At 43.1% G+C, this 26,193-nt stretch overlaps 4 protein-coding genes across 10 annotated transcripts in view; 2 read left to right on the forward strand and 2 right to left on the reverse strand.

Moving 5' to 3' along the window:
- tecta (tectorin alpha) overlaps positions 1 to 3,818 on the reverse strand; it is a 35,575-nt gene extending 31,757 nt beyond the window's left edge. For 5 of the 6 annotated variants that reach the window (XM_077546632.1, XM_077546628.1, XM_077546631.1 and 2 more), the window contains exons 1-3: positions 3,736 to 3,818; positions 1,938 to 2,000; positions 34 to 182 (exon numbers count right to left, since the gene is read on the reverse strand). In XM_077546632.1, the coding sequence (XP_077402758.1) occupies positions 34 to 172 (139 nt within the window). In that variant the 5' untranslated portion in view covers positions 173 to 182; positions 1,938 to 2,000; positions 3,736 to 3,818. The remainder of the gene's footprint in view (positions 1 to 33; positions 183 to 1,937; positions 2,001 to 3,735) is intronic. The other variant, XM_077546626.1, reaches the window with a different exon arrangement.
- A 917-nt stretch (positions 3,819 to 4,735) lies between these two features.
- Positions 4,736 to 6,624, forward strand: plekhb1 (pleckstrin homology domain containing B1). 2 transcript variants are annotated; one of them, XM_077547453.1, is made up of 6 exons: positions 4,736 to 4,926; positions 5,008 to 5,160; positions 5,241 to 5,343; positions 5,758 to 5,797; positions 5,886 to 5,976; positions 6,195 to 6,624. In XM_077547453.1, exons 1-6 carry the CDS (start codon positions 4,890 to 4,892, stop codon positions 6,326 to 6,328), a joined length of 558 nt encoding a protein of 185 aa, XP_077403579.1. In that variant the 5' UTR covers positions 4,736 to 4,889; the 3' UTR covers positions 6,329 to 6,624. The 2 variants fall into 2 exon arrangements, with proteins under 2 accessions (XP_077403579.1, XP_077403578.1); XM_077547452.1 differs by lacking the exon at positions 4,736 to 4,926 and having other exon boundaries at positions 4,947 to 5,160.
- LOC144036646 (lathosterol oxidase-like) lies at positions 6,483 to 11,656 on the reverse strand. Its single transcript, XM_077547451.1, has 5 exons — positions 11,504 to 11,656; positions 9,163 to 9,380; positions 8,158 to 8,290; positions 7,985 to 8,085; positions 6,483 to 7,513 (listed from the first exon to the last, which is right to left on the reverse strand). Exons 2-5 carry the CDS (start codon positions 9,370 to 9,372, stop codon positions 7,073 to 7,075), a joined length of 885 nt encoding a protein of 294 aa, XP_077403577.1. The 5' UTR covers positions 9,373 to 9,380; positions 11,504 to 11,656; the 3' UTR covers positions 6,483 to 7,072.
- Positions 11,657 to 12,096: 440 nt separating this feature from the next.
- Positions 12,097 to 19,019, forward strand: LOC144036479 (uncharacterized). The gene is made up of 2 exons (XM_077547169.1): positions 12,097 to 13,123; positions 14,389 to 19,019. The coding sequence occupies exons 1-2, from the start codon at positions 12,446 to 12,448 to the stop codon at positions 16,615 to 16,617; spliced, it is 2,907 nt and encodes a 968-aa protein (XP_077403295.1). The 5' UTR covers positions 12,097 to 12,445; the 3' UTR covers positions 16,618 to 19,019.
- Positions 19,020 to 26,193: the final 7,174 nt, after the last annotated feature.

Raw genomic sequence — 26,193 nt, forward strand, 5'->3', positions numbered from 1 at the left:
TGCCACAGAATCGCACCGGCGACCGCCGATAACCTTTGACTGGCGAGCCAGGAGGCGTAGGCAGCACCACGACGCTCACGCCTTGGCCGTACGGGAAGTTCTCCGTGTTGTACTTGTCGCTGATGACCTGCACGAAGGTGCGAGCCTCCTCTTCGTCGTAAGACTGATCCATTGTCTCAGCCCTAAAAAGATGGTGACTCTTTTTTATTATGTGATTCATGGTTTGCGCTTCTTTATTTAAACTTGTATGACAGTAATGAAAACCATAGATTTCCTATTGGAAAACTTTTATGTGAACTTTCACTACGTCAGTTATATAGCTCATATTGCTAAAAAAAGGGTGGGGGTTTGCGAGGGGCACCTTGAGCACGCAAACCGAGCTCACGTCGGCGTCAACGGCGGCCGGGAGAAGAGGTCTAAAAATAGCCCGTCAGCGCGATCAGATCAGTGACAAGAAAGCCAACACGTGAGGCGACACGAGCGGGCCGCGCTGACGTCGCCGGATGACCCTCCACCAGCCACCTGCCCACTCACCGAAGCCCTCTGTGCCCTTTCCCAAATCAGCAAAGACATTTTTCAAACCATGACTCTTGAATGATAACAATTCCACAATAACAATTCCACAATCGTTCTTTGGGATCTTGTCTAAATTTTGGAAGTAATCAACAGGAACATCACACATTGTGTATTTAACCAAACAACATCATTTAGACATGTCCACTAGCATAATGCTAACACGCAATGAAAAATGTCATTGCGTGGCTAACAAAGTTAACATTGACAGGCAAAAACATTAACGCATGCGTCACCAAAAATATTTAACAAGTTGCTGCCAAATAAAAAAACTTTTCACATTTATAGTGGGGCTTTTTGTGATTTTGTTAGTTTTTTTTACTATTAACTCATTCACTCCCAGCCATTTTCACTGAAGCAACCCCCTTCACTCCCGGCTGTTTTACTGGATTTTGACTGATTTTGCAAGGCCCACAAAATATTGTGTTCTATTGCTATAAAAACACGGAACCTACCAAAAGAAAGATAAAAGTCTCTTCTTTCATCAGGAAGAAAAAGTATATTTGCACCCGTTTCCGTTTTGCAGCAATTAGCATTAGAATATAGCTAAGGAAAGAGCTTTTTGCAAATGGCCCTGGTTGATCTCTTATACTCTGCTGCCACCTGCTGGCCATTTTTGTAATAACTACCATTGCTTCAAGTGTTCTCTTTAGTTCAGAGGCTGCATCAAACAAAGCCTTCTGGATGCGCTAACATAAATAAAAAAAAAAACATTAAAAAAGTACATACGTTTTTGGTGCCATGGTCATATTAAAATTGAACGTATTTTATACGTTTTTGGGAGCAAATGAGTTAAACACGTTATTCAAGTCTAAATGCATGATGAAGATAATTCTAAATGCATGAAGATAATTGTTTCCATGATTGACATATTATCAATATAGTTGTTAATAATATGCTAATCATTCACCATTTTTTTTTTTTTTACTTACAAACTCTGGAGTATATGCTTTACGTGACTACTAACAGACACAACAGCATTTTTTTTTTAAAAAAAAAAACATATTTTCCAAGTGACTTTTGGAAACCAACACCAGCGGATAACTGGTGAGCAAACCAATTTTAAAACTTGCCACTGACCTGCAATAAAAATAGGCGGTGAAGACAGCAAAAATAAACTGCCTGTCAGTCAGCGTTCATTTGTGCTATTCGCTCACTGTGTGAACATTAATATCCTTTTGGCACTGTGATGACATCACTCAAAGTAGACCTTATCCCTGTGTCTGTCCCGGTGAGGACAGTCCCTCTCGCTTATCCATCCTGATCAGGACTATCGCTTTCAGACAAATCATCTCGCAACGGCCCAACAGCTCCAGTTTGATGTTCCTGTCGTAAGAGTTTCTCACAGATCCGCCAAATCTTACCTTTGATGTGGGCCGAGCAAAGCAAAGCCGCTTTTCAGCAGCGCGTCCGATCACATTCCCCTGCTGAGAAAAGACATGCGAAAATGAAGAGAAACGTCTGAGACCAGGGAATGGGAAAATATGTACAATAGATGGCATGCTTCTGCAAATTTTGTGAACATATTGATAAGATGGCGGCATTACACACCAACGCCATGCATCCTAACATGTCATGAACCAATGTTACACTAAGAACTGTATTCAGTTAGGTTAATTAAATAGCCATGCCTGGCCACTCTTTGCTTAAATATACTTAACAGACGAATGGTACAATCTGCAGTTGAGTAAACAAAGTAAAAGGAAGACAGAAACACACGCGGAGGAAAACATCCTTTCTTCCTCACGGGCGGTTATTATGGTAACAGCATGTATTATGTTGCAGACAATAGAGCAAGGAAGGAAGATCCTTTATGCCCGGTGAACATATGTCACAGTCTTGTGAAGACACAGACATCCACCATGCACTTTGTCAAATAGCATACTAAGCAATTACTTATTTTCAGGAATAGACCACGGGTACTTATGAACTGCACAGGCGTCAGAACACGTGGTTACACAGTACAAGAGAATGTTACGGTTTATCATTAGATTTTTTTTTATGACAATTCAGTGTATGTTAAACCGTACATTATCATGGCTTACTACTAAATTAGCATATGTTAAACTTAGCGAGGCTACAGTGTGTCATAAGAATATATAATCGCATGGAACAAGAAGGCAAAAAATATATAGAATTGGATTGCTGTATGGCCTTGAAGTGTTTGTCATTACTGGGCTTAACATAGGTTAGGGATGGACAACCTAAGAATTGTCCCAAGGCACACTCAGCTACTGCCATACTGTTTTCAAATTTTTATGGCTTGGAAGTGTTTTTCCACACTAATATTTACCAAAATAATGACATTTCGGGTAAAAATAAATAAATAAAATGAATGCACACCAGTTTGCGCAGAATATGTAGTCCAAGAAAAGTCATGTTCAGTTATCGCTGTTAATGTTTTTCATTTATAATTAATATGGCCGAGAGGTATTTTTCAAACAGATAATGAATGGTAGTCATGAGTTTAATTTTATGGTCTAGAAAGGTTTTTCATAGAAAACATTAATTTAAATGATGACTTATTAACAGAGTTTTTTTTTTTTTTTTTTTAACTTTCTAGACCTGGAGTTGATACCTCTGCTTAGATTCTAAGCCACCTACAACGACGGCATCTACGTACACACTCGGGTAACGTCATCGATGTCGTAAATCGAGGACTGCCTGATTTTTTTTTAAGAACAAAGACTCAAGGGAAAAAAATAATTAAACGGGTTTTCAAAATCGCTGTTTATGCCGAATTGAAACACGAGCCATGGCGATTGAGAAAAAAGCCAAAATTGTTGCTTCAGTCATCGAATACTCTCGAAAAACATCAAGGTCGCGATAAAAATACAAAAATTTGAACGGGTTTCGGCAGAAGTCCAATTGAAAGGGCGATAACCCAACAACGAGGTCTGTACGGCGTTGATAAATATGGCCAAGAGATAAGACAGTTTATCAGTGTTTAATGTAGCTGCTTTGCCAGTCAAGACAAGGACGTAAAGGAAATGTGTACAGCTGTGTTACAAATGTAGCGCTTAAACTAACTTGTCCCGTCGTGACATGTACTGCAATAACTTCATCCTCGGCGTCTGCTGTTGAGTCAACGATGTCAACTTATTAGCTTCGTCCTTTAAAAGCGACATGGTTATTTTTGTGGACATTATTGACTGCACTCACCGTGTACCACCCGGAAGCCACTCGCTGTTATGTTTATGTTTTTCTTTTCGCTGGTGGGCTGTCAGTGGATGCCGGAAGTGACGTTGTTTAAATGGCTTTAAACTTGAACGGGGCTACTCCTTGCGCATCTTTGAAACAAAACATAAAAAAAGATTATCACACTGAACGTCAAGCTAAATAGATAAAATGAAAAAAATATATATATATCGAAAAACTAAATGTGTTTTTCTTTTCACTGGCAGCGTGCCGAGAAGCGTGTCAGCGTTAAGCCACGCCCACTGAAATATCGAAGTTTGATTGGCTTCAAACTTCGCGTAGTTTAAAAACAAAAAAAAGGTAGGATTTGTACAACTGAAAAAAAAGTTGAATAAAAAAATATTTCGAAAAATCCGAGACGGTGGTTTATTTTCGCTGGCGAAGTGTCAGTGTAAACCACGCCTACTATTTCGGAAATGACGAATTTTAAACAGATTTAAATTTGGTCGCACTCGTCATTGCGCAACTTCAAAACATAAGAAGTGGTTCTTGCGCAAGATACAATAATATACATTAAAGTTAAAGTCAGTAAAATTAATATTATTTATGATATATTTGATAAATTGGTGTAGTTTGTATTGTCGTTGCTTATCTCTGAGTGTGTCAATCACAACTGAGCATTTTGACTTTTCTTTTTTTTTTTTGACCTAATGTTATGGCCAAGAATGCCTTGTGTTACAAGGAAGCCTTGCGTTCATACAGTACTTGGAAGTTGGAAGACTCATGTAACTAACCTGCACAGGGACAGTTAGAAATGGGCTAATCCGTATGTGGTTATGTCACAGTTCATTGACTGTATTTTATTTTTTTTAAATACACAATAAAACATAAGAAATAGCATGACCACTTGTCTAACATTTCATCCAAGTTTATGTGTGGGTCCAGAGAAAAAAATTGTCCAGATGAAATCGGAAGAAAAGGTGTGGGGGGTGGGGGTGTCCGAGCAAGCGCTCGCCTAATCCAGAATTATCCTGTGACTCAGACGTGACAGGAGAAAGAATAATCTGTCAGACGCAAAATAAACAAGCACAGGAACACAGTCTGTTGTATTCTCGGTGACCAAGAAGAAACATATTGTTCCTATTCCTTTACCTGTATTTGGACCACAGGTGACAAACATGGCACTCATGAGGTCAGGGTGGCTTTGGAGACAGAGTGAGTACATTTGAGTGTTGATGATAACACACCAAGTGTTACTTATTATTGGAATGATCGACCGTGTTTCCCACCCGGTAGCGTCTGTGCTAAAGCGCTGGAAGTTCAACTGGTGTGACCTCTGGGTGGACGGCACCCTTTGCTTCTACAAGAGTGACAGCCGGCGAGAGCTGGAGCACCGCGTCAACCTCAAACTCACGTGCATAGACGTGCGCTGCGGCCTAGAATGTCGAGGTACGGCATTGTTGTCGTTTAGCCGTCCTTAATAGCAGCATGCGTGGCGGTAAAAATGTTTCTGCGGGGTTTGCTCGCAGGGGTGACGCCTCCCGAGACTAACCCCCAGCCGAATGTCATCGTCGTGCAGTTCAAGGACAGCTCAACGATGAACCTGTGCGCCAACAGTGAGGACGAGTCCATGTAGGTGTTGTCGAGTTAACCGCATTTGACCTCTGTTGCTACCCAAAACAGCAGCGTCTATGGAAAAAATAAAGTCTTTTAGATAGAGGGGGGGAAAAACAAGCAATAATTGTAATTCTGTGCAAACACAGACACAAAAGACTTAATTGCTAATTTGAAACCTGTTGTTAACCAAAACAGCAGTACCTATACAAAAAAAAAAACCTTTTAGAGCAGATGGTAAATGACTTCCTGAGTAGTATTAAAGATAATATTAGTTAGCATAGCTGTAGACTCACTGATGTGGTTGCTCCCCGAAAAGAAAACACCGATTCGCGCTACAATTAGGGGTGGCTCCACAATGTTAGATCAAGAAAATTGTAGTCGAACAGAACAGCAAGCAGCTCATTATGAATTCTTGTCCCTTTGTTTCAGTGCGTGGAAATTAACCATGCTGGAGATCAGGAGGAACCCGGTAAGATCCACATTGCAAGGTTCTTTTGTTTCTGGGGCGCATAAAAAGTCCAATATAAGACTGCGTTTTTTTGTTTTTTCATCCGCAGGTTTTCACGTACGATCCCTACGATGACACCTATCAGGCCATCCCCCTCAACCACTATCACACCATCTACGTGACGCCTGGAGCAGGACCAGGTACAGTCGGCTCTCTTGCAATATTTGAGAGTCAGAACTGGTAAATTGAGAGTTTTTGTTGATGGATCCAAACAATTTGTGATTTGGAATGTCAAGTAAGCGCGTATTTGGCAATGCGTCGGTCAAGGACGTATGTTGAACTGCGACAAGCTTCTCAACGCTCAACAAGGTCTGCACTGCATTAACGTGATTATCATCGCCATCCGTTTCCTCCTCAGGCAGCCACCAGGTGATTGTTCAGAGGGACCCGTTTGACGGGGTGTTTGACCACCTCGCCATGGGATTACTGGCAGGCATGGCGGCAGGAGCGGCCATGAGGTCTTTCCTCTGGGCGCCCGTGTTCTTCTGCTGAGGCCACGCGCCCTGAGCCTAACATATGAGATAAGACGCTTATTTTGTCAAGTCAATTTGCACCTTCAGCTGCTCTTTTGTTATTCTTTATCACAAATAGCAGCTGTTTTTTTTGCTGGCTTGTGTTTAAAGTACAAAACATGAACCACATGGACTAAAGTAATTGTTTGATTTATTAGTAATGATGTCAAAAACATCTTTGATACAAGGCTGTTGAGCAGTCACCCTTCAAAAGTCTTAAAACCACCGTTAGAGTTGTTTTGGCAGTGCTATAAAACTCGGAAGGCCACAAACCTCCGCCAAGGCTGAAGTTTTTTTTTTTTTTAACAGATTCCATTCACTTAGTGGCATCATCTGGAAAATTTCCTCAAATGACCTAAAATTGGATAAAAATAATAGGATACACAAAGTGTTATGAAATGTGTGCTTTTGGTGTAATCCCGGCATAACGGTCCTACGAAAAGGTCATTTGAATAGCAAAGCTTGTGGTGGACTAACTTTTCCACAGTACATCTTCAAAACCTAGAATGAGGATTAAAGTTGAAGTCTGCTCAATTGTGTGCCCTACACGAGCCTTTTCAAACCCTGAAAGCCAGAGAAGGCCTTCAACAAGCCAAAATCCACTTCAAGGTGGCAACAATTGGTGCTCGGCAACTCCTTATTTAGCAAGTACAAGAAGCTGAATCATTGTATGGATTCCAGATTACGGATTGTCTTTAGTGATTGTGATGAGAAAAAGCAATTGTCACTCCTCTTTGCACATGACGACACTCTGTCCATTCGCTTTGCCGCCATCCAACTTGCCCTCCGCCCGAAGCCTGCGGATCTGGTCTCGTGGACCCTTCCCCATCAGGGCTGACGGGTGTCGGTAAGAGCCCCCCAGACGGTCCCACAGCGTGAAGTACTGGCCGTAGTTGTAGTCGAAGAACAGGTGGTGGTCGGTGTGATGCGCCGAGCCGTTGATGACGCCCGTCATGGCGCTGGGAACGCGGTAGTCGCCGTCGTGGATGGAGATGGTCCAGATGTTGACAAAGACGTACAGCGCCAAGTAGAGCACCTTGTGGAGCGGGAAGAAGAACGGGTAGATGTGGTACGGGAGCCCCTGCATGAAGCCGTCAACCGGGTGGAAGGCGTGGCTGGCGAACGGCGTCGGGATCTTCCACACGTGATGCGGCTTGTGGAAGAGCTGTGGGTCAACACAGCACATTGGCTTTCGGAAGTTCTATGCAACGTGAATGGTTCGAACCAAAGTTCTTTGACCAGCTTACAAATTTAAACTAGGCCTGGTTTAAAACACACACAACTCACATGGTGGATAAATGATTCATACGTCATTACAAATATTAGAATTATCTCCTCAATTTAGTTGAATACTTAATTGGGTCAACTTTTGATTATAGCAGCCTGTCTAAAGGCAGTCTCAAGCAAAGTTCATTGCGCCCCCAGCTGGTGAGATACATACATTACGCTTCCTTTATTTCAGAATGGAGCAAATCCAGAATGACATCATTCGCCAAATTGTCATGCCAATCCCTTTGCCTTGGAACATTTCCCACCATTGTTAATAATAATAATAATAACAACAATAACAATAATAATAACAATAAAAATAACATTAACAAATCTGTACAGTAGGAATGGCTGGGATTGCACTCACCTTATAAATAAGCTTATGATGTAGGAAGCGATGAATCCAATAGATGCACATGTCGGTGAAAAGCAGGAACGAGATCATACTCAGGAAGAGCCCAGTCCAGCCTGCAAGCGCACAAGATCCGTCAACGCCGATGAACGTTCAAGAGATTTAAGCCAGGAACAACATGAGCGTACCCAACGGAGAGTCGTGGACATTGTCGTACACTTTGCTGTATCCTCGAACTTCGGCGAAGAACAAGGCGACGGTGGGGATGCTGATCCACGGCAGAGAGGTCAGTGCGTATTTGATCTCCCTGCGCACCTGATTCTGGGGGAGGAAATTGTTTTGTTTGTTTTAAGACCAATGTGAAATGTCCATGGAGTGAACGGGTCAGAAATGGAGGTCCTTAATTCTGTCAATAAAAGTCTATCAGTTGACACTAGCAACTATGAAGGGTAGAAAAGGTGAACCTTATGCTTTCACCCCAGTAACGAACTTGTCTACAACGTCAAAAAGACTAGTTATTGGATTCCAAGGTTTGTACCTCTTTGAGAGTACAGTAAAGGTTTGGGTATGTCCTCAAGCTGTAAAGGTCAAACATCAAGCGTATCTCCCAGTGACAGACCATTTTACTACGAAAGGTACAGTCTAGTATTACCTCAGGCTAATATTTTACTCTAAAAAAGTCAAAAGTATAAAAACAGGACTCCAAGGTAACTGTCTGTACAATCCCGTAGTCCAAATAAGTACAGGTTTCTTCCCAAGCGTTAAAAATCCAGTGTCAATGGCACAAAAACAGAATCTTTTACGCGATACACACCCTTAAGTAATTCACATTATATCCTTTAAGGTACTAAGCTACAAAATCTTGGGCAATATTGTACCTTGTCCAGGTCCCAAATGCTATAAATTTAGCCTTTACTTTTGAGGTTACGATTCCAGTTCCAAGCCAGGAACAACTGTTTGACCTTGTCCTAGTCCAACAAGATAAGAGATTTTGAATTGTTTTCAAGTATCAGTGGTAGAATTAGCGAACATTTGAGGTTACTACTCTAGTCACAAGGATTACATCCCTAAAGGCACAATTTTATGGACTTAAGGGTAACGTTGGACCCGCGTCCAAAAGTACAGCTCCGTGTATCAATGGTACAAACGGGTCAAAGTAAACAAGCACCCGCAGGAAAGGATCATGGAAGTACCTCTAAGAAGTGTGGATGTTTCATGAGGTCATGGTCAAAGATGAAGTAGTAGCTGAGGGCCCCGAGGCCCAGGTAGAGGACCGCTGCCCCGAGGTTGGTTACCACCAGCAGACTTAAGATCTGCCGCAGGGCGCCGTCCTCTGCCCACGACGCCGGGTACACGTACGGCGTGAAGACGTGGTAGTCGGCCACGTTCAGCACGAGATCCATGGCTGAACCTGTGTATATGAATATGTTTGTGAACAGCATGGTGAGTGCAGTATCTGTACTTTATTATTTATTTCTCTGATGACTTATTAGTTTTACATCACACATTTGAAAACAGGCCTCTACTCCATACTTTCTAAAAAAAAAAAAATGGGCTTGCTACTTTTTTCAACCAGCGCAGATGACGACATGACCTGAAAAACTTAGCGACAAAAAGAAAGGGAGAAACAGGGACAACAGCGAAATAGACAAAGGCAAACTAGAGAGCATTAATAACTAGAAAATTTCCCGCGGAAATTTTGAATGGGACTGCTGACTCTTGCAAGGTGGAAAGACGCATGTATGTAGTACCTTTAGCAATAGTAGTAGTACTTGTAAAAAACAGTATTTAAATAGCATTCCATTCCATTTAATAAAAAAAATTAAAAAAAATAATAATAATGTGTTTTTTTTTGAAAATGTATTTTAAAAAAATGTAAATGAGCTGAACAGTTTAATATTCAAACGACTGGAATCGGTCAAGAAATGTGGAAGTTAACCATAATCAACATAAACTAAAAGTATCTTACTGTCCCTTTAAGAAACATGCACATTCACGCACACACATTGGAACTTTAACATACTGACGTCACGCACACACATTCAACTGGAATGAATGACAGACGCACACCTCGAACAAAAGCCTCTCACGACTTAACGGTTCAAGATGCAGATTCCAAATGGCTCATTTTTTTAATCGGATGAAAAATGACCAAATGAGAGCAGGTTGAAAACTTAATGATTTATCAGAAATGAAAAGAGAAAGACGCCTGAAATTAACATGGAAAAGATAGCCGGGAAAGTCCGACTTCCCCTCGCTTAAAGTGAAAAGAGAGATACTAAATTACACCTTAGCCAAATAAAAGTTAGTTTGTCTGAAAGAAGAGACTTGTCACTACAAAATGTGAGAATTTGATGTCTAGTGAGCAAAGATTGTGGCCATGGTGACGAGTTGAAGTGAAACTTTTGACTTTTGGAAATTGATTTTGTGGTTCCCGCCACTCAAAGCCTAATTGCTCCACTGAGGGTGTTAGAAGGCTATTTAACTTACTGTCTTTGAACCTGCACAGGGGGGAGAGCTTTCATTCCTTAAAAGAAACTGAGCTAAAGATGGGAAAAATTGCTACAAAATGAGCTAAAATTCATATCGGTCGGTTAACGTATGCGCGCGCAGCGTGTCTTGGAAAAAGGTGCTTGATGTGTGATTTTGTCTTTCCTTTTCCCATTCATTCCTATGGGACTTTTTGGGGGACTTTTTTGGGAATTGCGTCGCCATGGTAAGTCGGAATTCCTAGAAAAGTAATGCCGCACCGAGTCAGATCGAGCCGCATCGATTGATACCTCATTTGTCCCGGTGCGATCTACGGTACTCATTCTTGCGGAAAAATCTGTGGAAGATTAAAAAAAATAATAATAATAATAAACCCATTTTCTAGGATGGATACTAATATGTGCCTGCTTGCTCCGCTCAGCAGTCCCATAATGAGTAAAAACATACAGGTAAGATGTATTTTTTTCCACTCATTGTTCTCCTTACAGCACGAGCGTAATGCAAGTTAATAAAAGAGGGAAACTAGTTTATGTGCAGGTTTTTTTTCCTACTCTGCCAAATTATCAAAAAACGTTATTTTATATAATTGACAGAAAATAACCAAACTTGTACCTAGGGCACATTTCAGGGTCTGTAACTTTTACTTAAGAACAGGAATTGAATAATATTTTCTAATTTGACGTTTCTTTTTTCTTCTCTTTTCTTACACAAGTACAGTATTTACATATATTTTATAACTTTGATCCGCCTTATTTACAACTGAGAAAAAAAGAGCAATAACTTACTATTTTTATTTTTCAAAGGAAATGGCAGGCATGTTCTATTATTACGTTATCAAACCCAGCTTATTTATCTCATGTACTGAACATGAGACAAAATAACACTCATAATTATTTATATATTTAGAGTATTCGTCATGACCCACTTCTTGAGAAAACAACAAAGCTCTCCTACTCGGTCCACAGACTCCACACACACAAGCCCAAATACGATAAAAGCTTGAATTATAATAATTTAGTAACATAAAAAAATACTGTAGCCTACCTGGTGTTACTCGACTCGGGACAGGATCAACATTGAAAGGTACAAGCGGCGTGCTATAGCCAAACAGTAACCAATCAGTGAGGAGTACTTGGTGACGTCACCATCAGGTTGTCCAATGAACACGCGGATATTGGTCACATCACATCTGTTGCCTTTCGTCATTGGCCAATTGGACGATCTGCTCATGGCACAAGACTTCCGCTTGTCAGAATCAGCTCAAACACCCCACAAAATGTTTCCAAAAAATCCCCTTAAACGCTCCGCTTGGACAATACAGGTACAAGATCTCGGTGTTATTTTTTTAACCCGTCAAAGGAGCGGTAAAAACGGGACATCGTGACATCGTCCACAAAGCTCTTAAAAACAAAACAAAAATTGAGCATCGTGCACTAACAAAGCAATTTAAACGTGACTTCGTTTAAAATCCAAACATATCACACGGTGGAATATAAACTCATAAATGGCTGCAAGGGTTTACGTCTTCCACTAAATTCGGCGTCATTTAACGTCTCATTCCTTGTGTGTATATTAATAGCATTTGCTCAAGAACTTTCAATGACTTAAAAAAGAATTCATAAATGTAAAAAAACATCCACCAGATGGCGCCATTGCTCCAGGCAGACTCATTTTACTCTCGAAATGCCAGAACAAATGCAGTACAGTACAAGCGGCCAGGAGGTCAAGCCATTAACCTGAATGTCATCACGCTGACGTCATCACAAAGCTTATTAGCCATATGACTGTGATGTAGAGCAATATCCCTTTTTCTGGGTGTCATCATGGCCAAATATGACTGTGGGCTAGAGTCATTTTGCTCTGCCGATATCATATTGTAGTCATACGACTACGTAAGAGAAGCACAACTGCCAGGATCTTAACCAGTGCTTGAATTAAGTGGAAACTATAAGCTTGTCAGCGCCAATGTGGCACTGAACCAAGCAAATGGAGAAGAAAATGGATTCCATGGACAATTACTCCCTCAAGCAAAATGTGCAACTCCTACAGTATCAGACAGAGAAGTTTAGACAGCTGTGGACTAAGGGGAGTGAGTGTTTCGAAGAGCTCAAGCATTACTACAACCAGCTCAATGAAGAGTGGCAAACCCAGTGGGTGAATAGGGAGGAAAACATAGCATCCTACCTGAGGCACCTGGAGTTGGACTACATCAAATTGCTAGAGGAATATGCCAAACTGTACAACGAGCGGGAGGCCAAGGAGAGGATTTTACTCAAAACCAATGCCGACTTACACAAGTTTAATTTAGAGCTTAAGCAATACTACGTGCAACTCAACGATGTGTGGCAAACCCGCTGGCTTAAACGGGAGAAAAGCATAGCCTCCCAAGTCAGATATCTGGAGGCGGACTACAGAATACTGGCCATGGAGAAAGCTGAGCTGTCTCACCGGATGAAGGCCAACGAAAAGATGTTCTTGAAAACTAAGGCCGAACTGTACAAAACCAGCTTAGAGCTGGAGAAATTAAGAGCTTCCAAAGACTCTCTCTCATTGGAAATGACTGAAAAGGAGGTGAGCTGGAAACGAGAGAAACATAAACTGCTCAAGGAACGACAAGAGTTTCTTGACCACGTCAAGCAGTTTGAGCACTTGATCCTGCGTGTGGTAGGTATACGTTCCATTTTTATTGAATGTACTCAACAGTACAGGATATTAAAGGTCCCATGCCCATCAACATCTTCTGCCATCCTGAGAAGAGTAAAAGAATAAACAGCTTCCATCTAACTTTGAAATTGCTAAGCATTTCAGAATCAGAATTTTGCCACATTTCAGGGAGGATGGCTTCGTAAATGTGCAGGTTACGTACTTCTCATGAGTACTTGTAAAAGTCCGATTTAACAACATCACATCAGCACTCTAGCAACACTAGCATGAACAGTCACCGTGGCAATTGCAGCTACAAGTAGCTATCGTTATCCGGTCAAATTTAGGGTGTACGTCGGCCACTTTCGTGATGAATTTTGTGACAACACATCAAGACTAACCCTGCCTTCGCGTGCTATGGGAAAGATGGACCTTACCACTTAATTAACCTCCTAATTACTACTGAGTTATGTTCATGTGCTTTTGTCGTTGTAGCAAAAAATACACAGGGCGGCTGACGTCGTTCTTTGCTCTTAAAACCGAATAATTACGGCAAATAATGAGTTGTAAAGGACATTGAGTTGTGTACGCTACGTAATTGTGTACATTCTAAAACAACCCGCTAGCAGACGTCAACGCTCTTATAAGTGTAAATATTGCTTGCCATTCACGAATCCTGCGGCACTATCCGCCATGTTGAAACTTGAAAAGTTCTCTCAGCTCGGAAACTCGAGTATCAAAATAAGTTCCCAGTTGTCCAGTGGAAAAAACGACACGAGGGGGCGTTCACGTGCAATTTTCTACTCGACATGTGGTACATAATTTCGATACCACATGAAGGCAGCATAACCCTGTCTCAGGATGCTCTTTTTCACTATCTGTGGGTGAACAATCAAGTTTTTGGTGAATTCTGCTTAATAATGATAAGGCCGACATCACTACAAACCAGTAGTCCTTAACCTGGGTTAGATGGAACCCCAGGGGTTCGGCGGAGGTCAAGACACATGCCTGACTGAATGATTGCTGATGACACTCAGGGGAATAGTCATACACATTACCCCAGCTATTTTCTACTTACCTCTTCAAAAAATATATTTTTAAATTAAGTCCTACAGGTTATAGGCCAGAATAATAGTGAAAAAAGTTTTTAAATCACACATTTTTTTTATAATTGAAAAATCTGGTATTTAAGTAGGGGTGTGTAAACTTTTTATATCCACTTTATGTTTGAGATACTTTGTCAACTACAATAGGAAAGTGCCCGACTCTGTGCCGTCTCTTTTCAGGAAATTGCCGTCATAGCGATGGAGGAATGGACAAAGCTGAAACAGGGGGACAACAAAGCCAACAATGAGGACAAAGAGTGTATCAGGCAGCAGGAGGAAGATATAAAAGAAGAGAGCGACAACAGCAATTGCGAGGCCAGTTATGAAGAGGACAAGCACGAGGTAAATGAAGAGGAGCAAGGGATGAACGATGAAGGAGATGGGGAGGTAGCCATGTGCACAGAGAGAGTGGAAGAGAGTGGCGAGGAAGAAGAGAGTGGCGAGGAAGAAGAGAGTGGCGAGGAAGACGAGAGTGATGAAGATGAAGAGAGTTATGAAGAAGAGAGTGATTTGGAAGAAGAGAGTGATGAGGAAGAAGAGAGCGATGATGAGGCGGATACTGAGGGAGGGCAGGACTACGAAGCCGATGATGGAGAGTGGGAAGACTGCGACGATGACGAGGAGTGGGAAGAGTGCGGCGAGGAGGAGAGGGAGGATTACCAGGAGGAGGAGGAGCAAGAGGAGGAGGGAGAGGAAGGGCAAGACGGTGACCAGGAGGAAGGGGACGATGAAGGTGACCAGGAAGAAGAAGAAGATGATCAAGGAGAAGGGGAAGAGGATGATCAAGAGGACAGAGGAGAGGAAGGGGAAGATGGTGACCAGGAGGAAGGAGATGAGGGTGACCAAGATGAAAACGGGGCAGAGGAAGAGGATGGTTCAGAGGGTGAAGTGGAAAACGGTGACGCAGAGGAGAGGAAAGAAGAGGATCCAGACAATAATGACGACAAACCAGCTGAAGAGAAGGTGGAGGAAGAGGGTGCCATGGAGGAGGTGAAAGAAAATGAAAGCCAGGGTGACGAGGGCGAAGACAGTGCCAAAGTGGAAGATGGGAAAGAGGGTGACAAGACAGAGGGAGAGGAAAGTGTCGGTGAGGGGCGCGAGAGGGAAGAGGGTCCTAATGAAGACGGGGAAGCAAGTGCTACTAAGGAGGCGGGGGGTGAAGAGAGTGCTAAGGTGGAAGAGGGTGAGAAAGAGGAAGAAAACGCTAGTAACAGTGGGCAAGAGAGTGACACAAAGGAGGAGGGTAGCGAAAAGAGTGCCGAGGCCGAGGGCGGGAGTGCGGCAGAGGAGAAAGAGAGTGACACAAAGACAGAGGGTGAGGAAGACAGGAAAGAGAGTGAGGAGGGGGAGAAAGAGAGTGCAAAGGAAGAAGGGGGGAGTGTCTCAGAGGAAACGAGAGAGGGGGAGGAAGAGTCCGTCAAGGCAGACGAGGGGAGTGTCACAGAGAAGACAGAAGGGGAGGAAAGTGTCACTAGTGATGCCAAAGAGAGCGAAGCAGGTGAGGAAGAGAGTCTCAAGGTAGGTGAGGAGGATCGCACGGAGGGGGAAGAGAGCAAAGCGAAGGAGGGGGGTGAGGAAGAGAGTGTTTCCGGTGATGCTGAAGAGAGTGGGGAAGTTGCCAAGGAAGCGGAGGCAGGGAGCGTCGTAGGGGAGAGTGAAAAGGAGGTGGCGGAAGACGGAAGTTCCAAGGAGGAAGAGGGGAAGGAGAGTGCCGCCAAAGAGGAGGAGGGTCTTGTTGAGGGAGAAGAAAGTGTTAAGGTGGAAGAGAGTGACCAAAAGGAGGTGATAGAAGAGAGTGCCAAGGAGGATGGCGAGAGTGCTGTTGATGCCGTGAAAGAGGGGGGAGAGAGGGACCAAAAGGCGGCGGGGAAAGAAGACAGTGCCAAAGAGGATGGGGGGCAAGAGGCCAAGGAAGAAAGTGCCGAGACAGAAGCGGCTGCTGATGCTGAGGAGAAAGGAAGTGACATGAGGGAGGAAGGGGAGAAAGAGAGTGCCAAAGGAGTCGAGGAAGAAAGTGCGACCGAGCACTTAAGGAGTGATACGGTGGAGGAAGATAAGCAGGAGTCCGCCACGATGGAGGAGGCGAGAGGCAGCGTAAAGGAAGAGAGGAGTGAGCGCAGGGTGGCAGAGGACAGAAAGGAACAAGAGGGGCTCGCTAGCGACGAGACGGGGAAAGAGAGCGAGAGAAGAGAGAGCTACTTTGAAAGAATGATTAGCCGCCTCACCAAGAAAGACCGGGAAGAGAGGCGGGATCGGGTGAGGCGAGAGGTGGAGCGGATAGAGCAGGAAAAGAAGGAACGGGCAAGGAGGGAAGAGGAGAGGCGAGAGGAGAAGAGGAGGAGGAAAGAAAGGAAGGAAGAGGAGGCCAAAGAGAGGGAGGAGAGGAAATCAAGGGAGAGCCAAAAATAGGAGAGGAATGACAAGGAAAGGAGGTTGGGTAGCGCTAACTAGAAGAAAAGCAAGCGTGGCAAAGACGGGGCATCTTAGAGGACCATTGTACAATATGTCGTTTCTCTACTTCACACTCCTATGAGATAGACGTTGCTGTCCCACGCCCAGATTTGACAAAAGTTGGAGTCTTCCTTTAGTCATCTAAATCACTTTCCAATCCGCTCGGAGGAGGGAACAAAAAAAATGACAATGAGGTAATGAACTCGTGAAGCCATTACCTTATATAACCAATTTCAAAGACAGGTTGTACACTGATTGAAATTCTATGAAACATAGCTGGCTGATTTCTCTTTCTCCATTTGGTGCTGTGGCAGAAGGAACTCTTTCAACAATGGACCGTTTGCGTTCAACTCGCAGCATTGCCAGTGGTCATTATTCCAAGAAGCGCCAAACGTTTGAGACTTTCGGCTACCCAGATCCGCTAATACCCTCTGTGTCTGAGTCCAGTTACCTTGAATAAAACATTTGGATTTTGATTACCATGGCATCCATCAACGTGGATCTAGAGTTGACTGGACTTGGTCCTCAGGGTATTTGGTCCAAATCAGAAATTCACCAAACTCGCCGAGCCTCAAAACCAGATCTAGGTATCCTAATTGCCCTCAACCTCTCTCGTTTTCCATCCGATACCGCTCCTTCCTGCTGTCACTCGCACCTGCCCAACAGAGAACAGTTCATCATCACAGCTCCAATCAACCAAGGCACATCACCAGGCTCTGAACTTAGACCCCTCCCCTTCACAATCTATATGACACCGCTTCGCTAGACTATGCCAACATGGACGACTCTTCACTAATATGCCGAGTAGTACGTCACCACTTTGTCAAGCCTTTAAAACCCGAAAAACATTTCCAGACTTTGCCGCAGAGACACTGGAGAGGTTCAAGTATGTTCCAGACAAATCTTTACACCTTACATAACAAAACCTCCATTCCTACGCCGCTGTGATGATTCACATCACCCTCCCAACTTTGGAGCACCATCCTGAAATCAGCAATGCTTCTTCCCTCAACATAAAAAAAAAAAAGTTCTGTATTTTGTCATGGAAATCAGTGGATGCTACCTCGTTGCGCCCGTAACACTGACTGTTGTAGATATTTTTTTTAAATTGCTCAGACGAGTTGAAAACAAGCAAAAATACTCGGTAGATCATTGAGACATGCTTGACAACACATTGCGGTGAAATGGTGCGCCACCGCACCTTCATGGGCAGCGGAAGCTAGCAGTTAGCAGATGAGTCCAAAATTAGCCGAAAAGCTACTCGAGGCTAACCCCGATCGCCACTAGCCTTAATAGATTCCTATCAGCAGCGAGAAACGAGAGCAGTGGCACAAAATGAAGCTTCATCACCAGATTATTATGTCCAGTAATGCGTAGACAACAACTGTGTGCTAACGACAACTTTATTCACCATAGCGTAACCTACGCCGTTACTGTCATAATACTTGTTGAGATGCCAAATGGCCGCCGTGGCTTGTGGCTTGTTGAAGCATAGCTAGTGGTGAGTGATATTTTTACTAATTTTTATTTTATTTTTTTATTTCCGTCCTTGAAAAGATGTTTTACCATAAAAATGGCCAGCGGCACCAAAACGTTTGGGGGACTGCTGCCTTTATTTAAAAAAAGGAAAAAATATATATGTGTACGTGTGCAATGTGCGTTGTTGGAATGTCACTGCTAAGTAAATATTTTAATACAATTGATATTGATTTATTCTTTGAAGCTTTAAACGTCGTGCAATTTTAAAAGTACGGAAACATCTCAAATCTGAAGGACTGCGGCCCTCGAGGACCAGGATTGGGGAAGCCTGACCTAATCTCACAATGACCACAGCGATCTGTGCTTAATCCCCGTTCTCTACTCCCTCGTCACCAATGACATGCTTGGTCATCAAGTTTACAGATGACACGGCAATGCAGGTTTACCGACAAATAAGTTAAGAAATGCAACACCACTCAGTCCATTGGATTGTGAGTTTTGCAGTGAGGAAGACAACATTCAGTTTGGGTACGAGCACTGACAGACATACTCAGGGTTCGTGAATCCAGGTCCAGAAAGTCAAAAGCCTGGCTAAAGACAATCTGTGGCAGGGTTTTGACTTTTTGGACCAAGATTCCCCAACCATGCGACAGCAAAACCATGTTGTCTAAATATATAAATTCACAATTTATTCAACCCTCAATTTATTCATCCAACATTTGTATATTGTTGTATAAATGGACTCAATTCAAAGTCGTTTTACTTTTATGGAACTGAATAAAAATGTGAGCAAACGTGATTATCCAGAAAAAGGGAGAACACACGAGTAAATGTGATGTTTGCCAGAGAACCTCGGTTCTCATCATGTGGTCACTCGCGCTGTTTGAACCTGAAATTAACCATCATTGCCTGCGGCTCCGAACACATCAATCTTGAATTTGTCCAAATGTTCAAATCTGAAGCCTTGTGCGCTTCCATGTGATATTTATCAGCTTCCTGGATGCGTGCCTCGTTGTGTATTCATGACATGAATAATGCTGCGGATGCTAATCAGATGGCGGACCAAAGAGCGCTCCCAAAGCATCCCCCTGGAAAACCAATCATCCGCGTGGCCTTCTTAACAGCAACCAACCCCTCCCCTAGACAAGATTGCACTTGAGGAGAGCGCCCTCTTCATTTTGCATCGTGCCGGACTAACCACGGGCACTGATTAGAAGCGTCCACCCCGCTGATAGAGGCGTTGTGTCTTGATTTTAATGAACTGCTTCACATTAGCGAGGAACCTCTCTGAACCGTGTACACTTGCCTCTACTTGCCCTCTTGTCGGAGGGGGGGGGGGGGGGGATGCCAATGTTAGCAGAGCTTGCAACCCTGACACGAATGTCTACTGCTGTGCCGTCATCCTCCGCAGTAACTTCAGTGATAAAAAATGCCACAGTGTTAGCACGTTAACGTAAAAGTGGCCGTTCTTGCGTTCTTCTCAAGAGGCTCTGGTTTTCTTGTGGAGGTTTTACTGGCCCTAGTTTGAGGTCCATCTGTTGTGGTAAAGATGCAAAGCTTTTGGTGGTCTACGTTCCTACCCATACCTAAGATCACGAGCTGTGTGTCATGACCTAAAGGACACAATCCCGTATACAAGTGGCTGAAATGAGGGTGAGAAGCTCGGTTATCAAGCTGCTGCTACTGCTCCACGTTGAGAGGAGCCGGCTGAAGTGGCTCAGGTATCTGGTTTGGATGCCTCCTGGATATCTCCCTGATAGGGTGAGAAGCTTGGTCATCAAGCTGCTGCTACTGCTCCACGTCGAGAGGAGCCGGCTGAAGTGGCTTGGGCATCTGGTTTGGATGCCTTCTGGACACGCTGGAGAGACTGTCTCTTGCTGGCCTGAGAACGCCTTGGGAGGAGCCAGCTGAAGTGGCTCGGGCATCTGGTTTGGATGCCTCCTGGACACTTCCCTGGTGAGGCGCTTCGGGAAAAAGCCCCAAATGCAGGAGACCTAGGGGACGACCCAGGACACGCTGGAGAGACTGTGTCTTGCTGGCCTGAGAACGCCTGGGGAGGAGCCGGGTGAAGTGGCTCGGGCATCTGGTTTGAATGCCTCCTGGACACCTCCCTGGTGAGGTGCTTCGGGAAAGCCCCAACGGCAGGAGACCCAGGGGACGACCCAGGACACGCTGGACAGACTGTCTCTTGCTGGCCTGAGAACGCCTTGGGATCCCTTGGGAGGAGCCAGATGAAGTAGCTGGGAAGAGGGAAGTCTGGGCTTCCCTGCTAAAACTACTGCCCTCGTGACCCGACTCCGGATGCGCGGTAGAAAATGGATGGTAGTTTAAGGTTTTGCAACAACTGTGGACCTAACAATTTCTGGGTCCATCCCTGTTCCACTTCTGGAAAATTGTCTGGGACTCTTGGACTTGGATTCAGCAGCAACTCCAGAAAGTAGAACAGGTGTGAAGTGATTCACCGCTAAGTCACTGTGACAAGTGCCACACACCGGTTCCTCTGCCCCAAAACCAAATGTCATCTTTGCGTCCAACCCAGAATTAGAATTGATGCTGAGGATATCGCCGGCGCTTGCAAGGCGACGGATGTTGATGAATGCGAGCGTCAAAAATGTCACGCTGTGACTAAATACACGAGACGACAACTGCAGATAAGTCAGCCGCGTGAATGCCGCGAGGTCGATGGCATAAATCAAGCCACGTTAATGTGTAAGTGGCAGTCACATCACCCGACCTCCAGGTGGCAGACAGTAATATATTAATGCATAATCATGATACGCAACTCCAGAAAATACACGAATCAACTGTGCAGCTGTCATTTAGGCTGAAGAAATGAGACGTTTCTACACAATTCTGACACTAAAAGGTGCATCAGACCTTCTTTCTTATAATGTTTAATACGGAGCGTTGCATTCAAATGTACGGTGCAGCGTCTCATCACAAGAATTTAGAAGTTAAGATAGCAAATCTCAACGGGGGTTTCACATGGAGATGGACCAAAATAGTGTTTTCAGGGCCGACACCGATTATTAGTAGTCAAGGAGGCCGATAACTGATATTTGAAGCCGATATTCATTTTATGTAAAAAAAAAAAAAAAAGAAAGGGGGGGGAGGGGCGGTATATTGGCATAAAAAAAAAAAAAAAATTTTTTTTACTTCATTTTAAATTTCCCAAAAAAAGTAAGCTCCCAAGATTATCAGTACGTCTTGAAAAGTTCGATGAAAACCGGAAACACATTTCTTTGTTTTAGCTCATTCACTGCCATTGACGGCTATAGACGTAAAAAAATTCATTTGAACTATTTCTATTAGTTGAAATTTTTTTCTCCCATTTTTGTTAACAAGAGTATGAAAACCTAGAAAAAAAAATGTTTATTGTACATTTAGAACAGATATAAAATTTGTGATTAATTGCGAGTTAACTAGTGAAGTCATGCGATTAATTATGATAATTTTTTAATCTTTTCTTTTTTTAAAGAAAAGATTAGAACAAACAATGCTAGCAAGTGTGTTATGCTGCTGCATCTATCGTGAGGTTTCATGAAGAAACAAATATTTTTTTTTCAGTCTTAATCTAGCCATTGGAAGACTAACTGAAATTTAGCGATCAACAAGTGAGTCGTTCTCCTGTATGTTGCCTGCAAAAGCAGTTGTAGCGGTTGCATTTTTTTGCTCCTATAAATCCAGAAAGTAAAACTGGCGAAAGGTCAGCGGGCTAAAGAGTAGCATGATAAACGCTATATGGCTAACACAGCAGACAGGCCAAAGGGACCGACTCCGTTCTGAGCTGCTCTCTGCCTTATTGCACTTGATGTCTTTGAGCCGCTGCCTCCGACTGCTTGTTGCAGTCCCAGCGCTGCACCGCCGTTCTTATCACTGCGGCACAGTTGCTGCAGCTCGCTGTAAAAATAATAATGGGGAGGGAAAAAAAGAAGAAGCAGAAAATATATAAACAAAGCAGCCAGGCAAATAGAATTATTTATGTATTTTTAGTGAGGGAAGCCGTTTTTGTATAATACGCAACATGGGCAAAAGTATTGGGACACAGGGTCAGAGGAAGAACACTGGCAGCTAACGCAGCTTCCAGGATTCTTGGAATGCATTCCCAAAATGGAGTTATGTTGGCTTACCATCGTTTCATTTCTTGCTCATCCCAAAGGTGTCTGATGGGCTCGACTCGTCCAAGTGAGTCTTTGCGGACCTCGCTTTGTGCACTTAGAATAGAAGAGACCTCCCCCAAAAAATTGGAAGGACAGTAAGATGGAGGATTACAGGGTGATAAAACCCATCCAGTCTAGCTGTGCCCGAGCCCAGTCCTCGAAAGCCCTTCCCCAAGCCTGTTTCACATGTCTCCCTCCTCCAACACACCTGAATCAAATGATCAGCTCACCAGCAAGCTTTGCAGAAGCCTGATAATGATTCTGAGGCAGAGGTGGCAAATCCAGGTCCGGAAAGTAAAAACCCGGCCACAGTTTTAGCCCAAGGTGCTAGCTAGCTAGCTCGCTAGCTAGCTCCCTAGCTACCTTCTCGGGTGCTAGCTCCCTAGCAGGTAAAGAAGCACCCGAGAAGGTAGCTAGGGAGCTAGCTAGGGAGCTAGCACGAGGGGCTAAAGTCAAACGGTGGCAGGGTTTTGAACTTTCTGGACCTGGATTTGCCATTTCTGGTTGGAGGAGAGAAACGTCGAAAACAGGCTGATAGGGGCTCTCGAGGAGTGAACTTGGGTACGGCTGGTCGATTTTCGACGCGTTCTTTCTAGGTTGCGGGTTACAATTTGCTTAAGCAAATCTGTTCAGAAAATAAATTTCAAGGAAGCATGAAATGATGCAGAATTAGGGAGACGTGTCGTAATTCAGGCTCTGTACGTTTTGTTTGGATTTCAAACCGAGTAAAGTTGAAAGTAGTTTTGTTTTGTTATCAAGGATATTGAGTTTTGCTTGAATGTTCAGGGACCGACTATTTAAGAATCCACATATTTCTGTGATAACCTTGAAGCCAAAACATCAGATAATGCAACCAAACTGATGTTTTTGAAAAAAAGAAAAAAAAAAGAAAGCCCTCTCAGAAGAACCTCCATTTTTTTCCCAAAGCATAAATACCCTCATGGGCAAAAGGTGAGAGGCCAGCCTTTATCTGAAGCTGTTGGAATATTTTTTCCTCCTTGGCATCGCACACATTTCATTCACCGCATTGAAATTGGAGGCATCGACGTGGCAATAATGCAAGCGTGAGGTGCTCAAGAGGTCTCGCATGCAGGATGAGAAAAACACTGGCGTGATCCAAAGGTGGATCTCATTCAGCAGTGACCAGGGACACTTTGCTTACAAACAAGCTATCTGAAGCACTTTAAAAAAAAAAAAAGGTCGAAGAGCGGTTCAAGGGCTGTTTATCCATCTGTGGCATCAAAAACAAGACTGAAATTCAAATCAAAGTTTGGCGAGATGACCTGGAGACAGCCGTCCATAAAATGTCCTCTGATGCCAGTCCTCCATTACTCTTCACCTTGTTTTCTTTCCGAGATTTGACTTGCACTTTAAAGCAAAACCTTCCTTTCCGCATCAGCGCACCCGTCAGTCTCCATCTTCCAAATTCGCAACGTCTGGCCATGCGCGCCTCAATAAAGGACGCAAACGTTCCAGGTTGTTTTGCTTGCGGAAAATCTCCTTCCAGGAGCTGAAAATCTGCTCATTTATTAAAAGGTTTGGATTTCAATTGACTTTTTTAATTGCGTGTACAGTACAGTTGAACCCTCTTCCTATTTGCGGTTAGCTATTCACCATCTGTGGCATTTTGGGGGGGAAAAAACCCGACAAATGTAAATCATGCACTGCAGACATAATCATAAAAGTTATAATTTTACATTTTTATAATATGGGCTGAATGCTATTTTTATTTGCTCTTAGTCAATACACTGTGGCATTATGGGAAAATATGCTATGTTTGTAGCATTTATTCAAACGTGCTCGTCAGTCAGAAATGTTTACTCACAGAGCAATGATGATGTCAAATCGAATGAACAATACTGAGCTCTCCTGAAAAAAAAAAATAAATAAAAAAATAAAATAAAAAAATGTTTACTCCGCATTGGCAGTTTCACGTTTCCGTGAATTTTAATGCCAGACGATGCCGCTAAAGCCCTGGCTAATAGTAATTGCCGTTAAACTGAAACTTTTTATTTTATTTTTTTTTTTTAAAGAATTGTTCACTATCCGCCAAAGTGCATCTTAACTCATCAATTCATTTGACCATTTAACATTTTTTTCCACTTTTGTTAACAAGAGTATGAAAACCTAGATTTTTTTTTTTTTTTTAGAAATACAGATATAAAATATGTGATTAATCGTGAGTTAACTCTTTGACTGCCAAAAACGTTAAATAACGTTTAGTAAAATCTTATGGAGGAGTGCCAAAGACGTTAAAAGACGTTTGTTTCAAAACAGAGGTGAAACTAACCATTTTCTATTGGGGATTACTGAAAAACGGAATAAGGTAGAAACAAACTTTTTTTTTCTGATGAAAGATGAGAGTCCAATCTTTTTTTGGTAGTATGTGTGTTTCCATAGTCCAAACACATAATTTTCTATGGACCTTGAAAGATCAGTCAAAATGCTTAAAATCGGCTGGCACCCACGGCATCCCTTTTCTGAAAACGTCTGGCAGTCAAAGAGTTAAGTAGGTGTGGTACCTCATACCTCAGGGCACCAAGGGTAGCAGATTCCTTTCCCATTTTGTTCCTCGACCCCTTTTTTTTAATATACTGGATATAAAAGGTAGTACGGAATGGAATTCCACCACTTTTTTTTATTTGTATTTTTTATTAAATAGTTGCCAGGGGTCTTCAGAACATTTTGTCCTATCTCCTGATAACCCAGCCACCCATCCGACCACCCCTCAATCAATGTCAAGTATGGCTTTTGTTACCATGGCAACCAATGACGGAGGTAGTGGCGACTACTTGTTGAGAAGAAGAAGAAAAAAAAAAGAGCAAACCTCAAAGACTATAATGCAAATAAAGTGTTGGATGAATCGGACACGGCGCGGAATGCGATGGGGATGAATGGACCTGGATGTTCTTTCTCTGTCCCCAATCGCTTTTCATTTACCGGCGGCGGTTGGAGGATATGCTGCTCATCATTAATCAGCAAGACAAATGAATTCCCAGCAGTGTGAGAGGCGAAGAGGAAGCCGGAGTGGAGGGAAGAAAGGGAAGGGGGCGGGGCCTATAAATCAAGTGCGCTTTGATGAATTCACCTTGCTATACAGAGGACGTGGCAAATAGGATCAATCAGCTGGAGATTCGGGATTCTCACTGCGTCGGCACCCAGCTGCCAATAGCGTGGCTTCTTCGGCCCCAAAATGCTAATACAAGGCCAGTCAAATTCTATCCCACAATAACAGGCAGCATATTTAATGTGACGCTCCATGAGAGGGAAAACTATGAATAATGGATTAAGAATATGATTTCAAAAAATGGCTTAATTATTAAACAATACAGAATAACCCTCACTTAAAATGCCACGAGCTGCTCGAAATGATTCTTGTAGTACACTTTCCTTGCCATAAGAGGGCACTCTACTTCGCAGGCAACCAGTTTTCTCAATTTCTCAACAATTACGTTTTTTTTTTTTGTGTTCCTCCAAAAGAAAGCTCAAGAGGCTTTAGAGGACACATTGTGTATGCATATTAATAAGATGAACGGCATCGCGCTACATACCAATAAGGACTTAGGAGTAGGCGTACTGTACAGTATGTACGCCAACAATCACAGTGGAGTGCATCATTTACATTTCCTCTGGAAAATAACAACTATTGAATAAAAGATATGAAGATATATACGTATACTGTTCACGACCTATAGCTGCCTAAACATTCATGTATTTGAATCGGGATTCCAAAATGAAATGTAAATTGCATGCCATGCTCGTTTTATTATAACGCTAACCCCCCAACGAACCATAATCCTCGAACCCCAAATCCTAAATCAACCCCCTCGCCCTTCAATCCGAATCTTGATTTCTTAACCCTAACCCCAAATGAACCTGACCCCCAAATTATGAC

This window comes from Vanacampus margaritifer, chromosome 16 (assembly GCF_051991255.1).
Source record: "Vanacampus margaritifer isolate UIUO_Vmar chromosome 16, RoL_Vmar_1.0, whole genome shotgun sequence".
Classification (NCBI taxonomy): Eukaryota; Metazoa; Chordata; class Actinopteri; order Syngnathiformes; family Syngnathidae; genus Vanacampus; species Vanacampus margaritifer.